General features: G+C 42.9%; 1 protein-coding gene across 1 annotated transcript; it reads right to left on the minus strand.

Moving 5' to 3' along the window:
- Positions 1-5123: 5123 nt before the first annotated feature.
- On the minus strand, positions 5124-6582 carry LOC114580603. Its single transcript, XM_028698663.1, has 2 exons — positions 5511-6582; positions 5124-5218 (listed from the first exon to the last, which is right to left on the minus strand). The coding sequence occupies exons 1-2, from the start codon at positions 6024-6026 to the stop codon at positions 5192-5194; spliced, it is 543 nt and encodes a 180-aa protein (XP_028554496.1). The 5' UTR covers positions 6027-6582; the 3' UTR covers positions 5124-5191.
- Positions 6583-7111: the final 529 nt, after the last annotated feature.

A 7111-nucleotide genomic window follows, 5' to 3' on the forward strand; every position in this document is an offset into this window, starting at 1 on the left:
GAAGGACCATAGTTGGTAGGAGATAGGGGTCATAAAGACTATTATCTAGCGATGGAGGTCGGAAGGACCATAGTAGGTGATAGAGGTCAAAAACCATAGTCGATAGGAGATATGGGTCAAAAAGACTATTATATGGTGATAGAGGTCGGAAGGACCGTAGCGGTAGGAGATAGGGGTCAGAAAAACCGTTATCTTGCGATGGAGGTCGGGAGGACCGTAGTAGGTGACAAAGGTCAGAAGGACCGTAGTCAGCAGGAGATAAGGGTCAGAAAGATCGTTGTTTGGTGATGGAAGTCTGAAGGACTGTAGTAGGTGACAAAGTTCTGAAGGACCAAAGTTGGCAGGATATAGGGGTTAGAAAGACCATAGTCGTAAGGCAGTGGTCCGGTGGAAGTCCAGGCATTATTTGGTGGTCTGGTGGAACTCTGACTTATGTCGGTGGTTTGGCGAAAGTTCGGGCCTCAATCGGTGGTCCGGTGGTGATTTAGCTGAACTCCAGCATCGGGAGGTGGTCTAGTGGAACTCCGTCATCAGGCGGTGGTCCGGTAGAAGTCTGGTGTTGGGCGGTGGTTCGACATAAGTCTGGTGTTAGGCGGGTCCTGACGGAAGTCCGGCGTCAGGCGGTGGTCCGACAGAACTCTTGCATCAGGTGTTGGTCTAGCATAACTCCAGCGTCATGTAGTGATTTGGTAGAACTCCAGCGTTAGGTGATGGTCTGGGAAAACTCTAGCGTCTGGTGGTGGTTCAACGGAAGTCCAGGAGAAAGTCCAGCGACTATCGGGTGGAAGTACAACAGCGGTCAGTGTCCGGACAGTGGTCCGATGACAGTTGGGCTAAACTTTGAAGATGGTTGGCGGTGGTTTGAAGACGGTCGAGATGAAGTTCGGTTGCGGTTAGCAGTCGGGTGGAAGCCTGGTGGTAGTTTGTGACAGAGTGGTGGTCCGAGGATGATCGAGGTAAAGTTCGGCAGTGGTCTGACAGTTTTCGTGCTTAAGTTTGATGGCATTCGGCAGTAGAGTGGTAGTTTGACGGTGGACGGGCAGAAGTTTGGCTGCGGTCAGTGGCTGGGTGGAAGTCCGGAGGCGGTCAGCAATGGAGCGGCGGTACGACAACAATCAGATTGAAGTCTGGCGACGGTCGTCGGCCGGGTGGAAGTCTTGCGGCGATCAGTAGTTGGGCGGTGGTCCGACCACGGTCAGGTTGATGTTCGGCGGTGGTCAGTGGCTGAGTGGAAGTCTAGCGTTTGTCGGTGGACGGGGTGGTCCGACGATGATCGGGCTGAAGTTCGGTGGCGGTCGGCAGCCAGGCGGTGGTCTGGTGATGGTGTGGCTGAAGTTCGGCGGTGGTCGGCGGCCGGGTGGAAGTCCGGTAACGGTCCATGGCCGGTTGGTGGTTTGACGACGGTTGGGCTGATGTTCGGCGGATGTCGACTGCCGAGCAGTGGTCTGATGACGGTCAGGCTGAAGTCTGGCGGCAGTCGGAGACCGGGTGGATGTTCAGTGATAATCAGCGGCCGAGTGACAATGTTGAAGCTCTTGAGGCTTCAGAGCTCTCTCCAATCTCTAGGCCCCTCTGCCTCCTCATGTAGAAAATGGAGGTTTATTTATAGATTTTCATAAGTGGCACACCCCGTATATATAGAAAGATCTGGGGCAGGTTCCGAGTGCTCCATCGAATGGCTCGTATTGGTTCCCCCGATAATAGAGAGTTTTTTAACTAATTAAGTGCCTTAACGATGTTAGAATTCAACGATCTTATGCTCGTTGGATTCGTCTTGACTAGTCGCTCGATTTGACTATAAACATGCCATATTTGTATATCATTTTATTATCCAAATAATGTTTTGACCCTTTCAAATGTGGTACATGCCCCTAATTTAAACCCATTTGGGCTTGGGTTGAACTGATTTTGGTGTCATTAGGTTCATCTCTTTAAGATGTTCAATTTGACCTTAGATTTTGGTCTAGATTTCTAGGTTTGAGATAAATTTTGAATTTAAATTGTTGGATTCTAATCATCGACATCATTCACAATTAATGGGATGATTGCAAATAAATAGATGAGATTGAAGCTTGATAGGATGCTAGAATGATTAAGTCTAGGTTGATTGTAGATCAGGATTGTCTTTGAAGTTTGGATTGGGTTAAGATCTAGATTGATCTAATATCTAGATTGATTTGAAGGTGTGGATCTATTTATGATATAAACAAATCTAAGGTCTAGGTAGATCCTAAGGTTTTAAAGTCTAGAAGGATTCTAAAATCTAAGAAGTCATAGGGTCTGGATTAATCTGGAAGAATCTTAGGGTTTGGATAGATCCTAGGGTTTGGATTCAAGGAACATCCTAGATTCTAGAGTGATTTGGATGCTAGATTGATCTAGGGTCAGGATTAGTCCAAGTGAGCTCATACAAAATTGAGATCACCGGGGGTTAAGCATTATCATGGCTCCGATAACAAACATGTTGAAGGACATTTCTTTCCCATGGTCTGTGAGTCAGCAAAGTAACTTTGAGGCTATTAAGTCTGATCTTAACAATGCCCTACTTTTGGTTTTTCTAAACTTTGATAAACCTTTTCAGGTTGACAAGGATGTGTCGGCTATTGGCATTGAAACTGTTCTCTGTTAGGAGGATCGGCCAATAGAATATTTCAGCGAAAAGTTAAGTTCACCTTGCTAGAAGTGGACAATATATAAAGAAGAACTCTATACCATTGTGAGAGCATTGAAGCAATGGAAGCATTACCTTCTTTACTAGGACTTTGTGCTGTTTAGTGACCACCAATCTCTTCAATACTTGAACAGCATAAAATAGTTAGCAAAACACATGTGAAATGGGTTATCTTTCGATAGTGCTTCAGTTTTGTAGTTCGCCATAAGATGAGAAAAATGAACTGAGTAGCTCACGCCCTCAGTTGTCGAGCCCACTCCCCACTCAGTTGCAAATCGAAGTGACTAAACTACAAGAAATGAAGTCCCTGTATTGCACCAATCATGACTTTGCTACCTCATGGGATGAATGTAATTTTGGAATGCCCAATGTTGATTTCTCTATTAGACATGGGTTCCTCTTTAAGGAAATTCATTATGTGTCCCTTCTTCCTCATGGCGACAACATTTAATTAAAGAGATTCACTGTGGCTGCCTAGCAGCGCATGCGGGTAGAGATCGCACCCTCCAATAGCTACAATGTCAATTTTTCTGGCCACACATGAGGAGATATATTTCCAGGTTCGTGGAGCGTTGCTCTGTTTGCTAAAGGTTTAAAGGCAATGCTTAGAATGCCGGCTTGTACATGCCATTGCTCGTGCCTGACTTGATTTAGGAAGACCCGAGTCTTGATTTCGTTCTAGGATTACCACAAACAAAAAAGGGGGCCGAATTCCATAATGGTCGTTTTTGACAGAATCTCAAAGATGGCTCACTTTATTCCATGCAAAAAGACCTTCAACACCCTTAATATTGCAATCTTACTTCGGATAGAGATATTAAGTTCATTATCCATTTTTGTTGTGAATTCTGGAAGAGGTTACAAACTAATCTAAGTTAAGTTCAGTATATCATCCTCATACGGAAGGCCAGACAGAAGTTATTAATCGAACACTTGCTAGCATGCTGAGATGTCTAGTTCAAAATCATCCAAAACAGTGAGAAGATGTTCTTGTACAGGCAAAATTTGCATTTAACTCCATGCCCAATCGGTATACTGGATTCAGTATTGTTTACACAAAGATGCTGAATCACATTGTAGAATTGGCCATCCTTCCTAAATGACGAAGTACTGTTGCTGGCCAAAGAGCCGAGCAGTTTTCTAACATCCTTAAAGATGTTCAAGACAAATTAATTGACAACAATTCTAAGTACAAGGCAAACATAGACAAGCATCGTAGACGGGTTGAATTCAAGCCAGGCAAATTGGTTATGCCTAACGCGGACTACCACCAGCCCTACTTATGCTACCACTCCCACTACTAGCTAACCATTTTTATTCTATTTTCTGTTTTAGCCGTACCCTTCTCCATTTATTTCTTAAAATACTAGTTTTAGTAATTAGGCAAAGCTACAACCTAAACACATATATATCTTTTGTTTTACAGAGGAGAATACAGAAGTCAATATACTAAAGTTCAAACCCATTGTCCTGTGTTTTTCCTTTCTTCTTCTTGTGGTTTTTCTCCTGTGCAAATGAGATGTTGCATGTGCTGAACATGTGCTACCTAAAAATAGCTTTTTTCTTGCAATGAGAGCATTCAACTTTTTTCTGATCATGTGGGAGAGTTATCTCCTTAAACTCATCCATTGCTGTAGATGTTTTTTTTTTTTCTTTTTTGTTTTCTATTGGACTTTCACTTTTATTTTCAATGATTTGTTCTTCATCCTGGCAATCATTTACTTGCTAGTGTTATCGTGAACGAGTTTTTTTATTTTTGAATGCTTACAAACACAAATCAGAAAAAACCTAATCACTTAAATACTTGTATTACTGAAGAAATTATCTCATAATCTACACAATTTCTCGACATCTTCTTCTTTGTATCTATGCTAATATAATAAACAGAAGAGGGAAAAGTGTTGATTAAACATTTCAACAGAAGTATTTCAACAATCACGAAATAAAATTTTTCTTAACATCCAATCATAAAAGAACTTTAATGAGAAAAGAACTCTGTATTTTCAACAATTCCATATTATTTTCTAGTGACCACATATGCAAGAAATCAAAGCCATTCCAACCTGAGAAATTTACTTTGAGGAAGAAGAAGAACGAGCAAATCCTTTTCGCCATATTCGAATGGTATGTAAATGTTTTTTTTCTTTGTAACGAGGAAGCACTGTCCTTTGGCCAGTGAAAATCCCGATCGACCTAACATGCAACCCTTACCAATTTACATGGGCTAACACTTGAGGATTTCACTGCTTGCCAAGAGATTCTCGAACCAGGGAAGAGTATCCATATGATTCTTTCTTGAGAAATAAGAAATGAAGATAGTGTAAAAAACAAGATAAAAGTTCAAAAAAATTAAAATGATCAATAGACAGCCATTATTGTTTTTACTCAATTTTAAATTAAAATGCTAAAATATCTCTATCAAACTCAAAATTAGAAGAATAAAACAGAGTAAAAAAATATTAAACTAATAAATAACAGTACCTTAAACAGATCAAGCTATCCTACATATTAAACTAAATTCTACAAATAATTTTTAGGATTGGAACTCTTAGAGCATCTCCAACCGAAAATGTCATTTTTCACTCCAAAATGCAGGGAAATCAAAAAATGCCGTATTTCATCTCCAATCCAACGCCATTTTGCCGCTAAAATGGTCGTTTTCGTTCGCGCCTTTCTTCCCAAGCTGTTCAGTAGAGAGAAAAAAATGCCGCGGATGAACAGTGCCACGCCAATATTGGCGTCGCACTGTTCATCCGCGATCAAATGGCGTCAAAAATGGAGATCGGTTGGAGCAAAGCAAGAACGGCAAACAAGTGTTTGCCGTTCGGTTGGAGATGCCCTTAGGACAGCATAAGGTTACTACAGCAACAACAACACAGAATGAAGCTGTAGCAACAATGGCAGAACAGATCCATCTCTTCCATTTTCTTCCACCAGCTTGCTCTACTTCTGATTTCTTCCTCGATTGCTCCAAACACCAAATAGAGCAATCCTTATCCGCTATAATGCGCTCCATATTGCTCTGAATCTCATCTTTCTCTCTAACAAGGGCACGCAGCAGCATTTCTTCCGCATCAAGTTGAGCAGCAGCGGACTCTGTCTTCATCACCGCCATCTCCGCGTTGTCCTGCGTGGGATGTCTCTGAGCTATAGAAGAGACCTTGTGCTGGCTCCCGGCGAGGATGTTGTGGTGGGAGGCTAATGCAGCTAGCTGAAACTGGAGTTGCTCGATTTGTTTGCGGCACACTGCCACTTCCTTCACGAGTTGGCCATTGAGGATTTTCAGTTTATCAATGGATTTAGTTTCAGAACTTGCAGCAGCTGCTGGAGAAGAGTGGTTATTCTTCTTTCCCATGAGATGAGGAATGGAAGAGGGATTGAAAGGCTTTAATTTGCTTCTACTACAGTGAAGAGAACAGTTGAATTGGGTTAGTGAAATGGACTGGTAAGGATGCGTTTATTTATAGATCCTCTGAGGCAGATTATTGAGGGACGGTTCAGACTCTTAAAAATCGAAAATTTGAAAACTTTTCTCTCTTCTACAACGGCCTCCCTCTTCCTCTCCGCCATTTTCGACTTACCCAAGCTTTTCAGCCGCCTCAACGGAAGGAGATAAGAAAGTACGCCTCCCGCCTTGACTATGTCAGCCCACTATTCTCGCTGATGAATCGCTCTTCTAACAGTGGAGAAGAAACGGAGATAATTCAGAGACGGTTCAGACTCCTTTTAAAAATTCGAAAATGTAAAAACTTTTCTCTCTTCTACAACGGCCTCCCTCTTCCTCTCCGCCATTTTCGACTTACCCAAGCTTTTCGGCCGCCTCATCGGAAGGAGATAAGAAAGTAGGCCTCCCGCCTTGACTATGTCAGCCCACTATTCTTGCTGCCTTGCATTTGGGTTCCTGCATCGACCTGGCTACATCTGACTTATTATTATTTTGGTTAATTTTATTCCATTATCTATTTTCTTTCTCTATGTTCTGTACTTCTGTTATGATTTTGGCGTATAACTTTTCTGCATCACATAATTAAAGTTTTTTTTAAAAAAAAAATATGTTTGAAGAACTCAGAAAATGGGGTGTCAATATTTGACACGACCAGAAAATTTTGGGTTAGTGTTGACCCGAACCTTAATCGGGTCGGGTTCGGGTAAGAATTTTTGACCCGTTTTAAAAATTGTGTCGGGTTCGGGTTGACCAGGAAACCCGGAAATGACCCACAGTGCCTGCGCTGACCGAGCCTGCCTGCAATGACCATGGTTGTCCGCGTCGTGTTCCGAGGTGGCTTCCAGGTCATTTCCTGCGGACGCGTTGTGTCCAGGCAGTCCAGCGGACCAACTCCAGCCGTCAGTGCGTCTCGTCAGCGTCGCATCAAGAGGCTTACGCGCATGCACGCAGCTGCCGCAGTGCCGCTTCCGCTGCCTCCGCCCGCTGTGTCGCGC

This window comes from Dendrobium catenatum, unplaced genomic scaffold (assembly GCF_001605985.2).
Source record: "Dendrobium catenatum unplaced genomic scaffold, ASM160598v2 fragScaff_scaffold_1117, whole genome shotgun sequence".
Taxonomy (NCBI): domain Eukaryota; kingdom Viridiplantae; phylum Streptophyta; class Magnoliopsida; order Asparagales; family Orchidaceae; genus Dendrobium; species Dendrobium catenatum.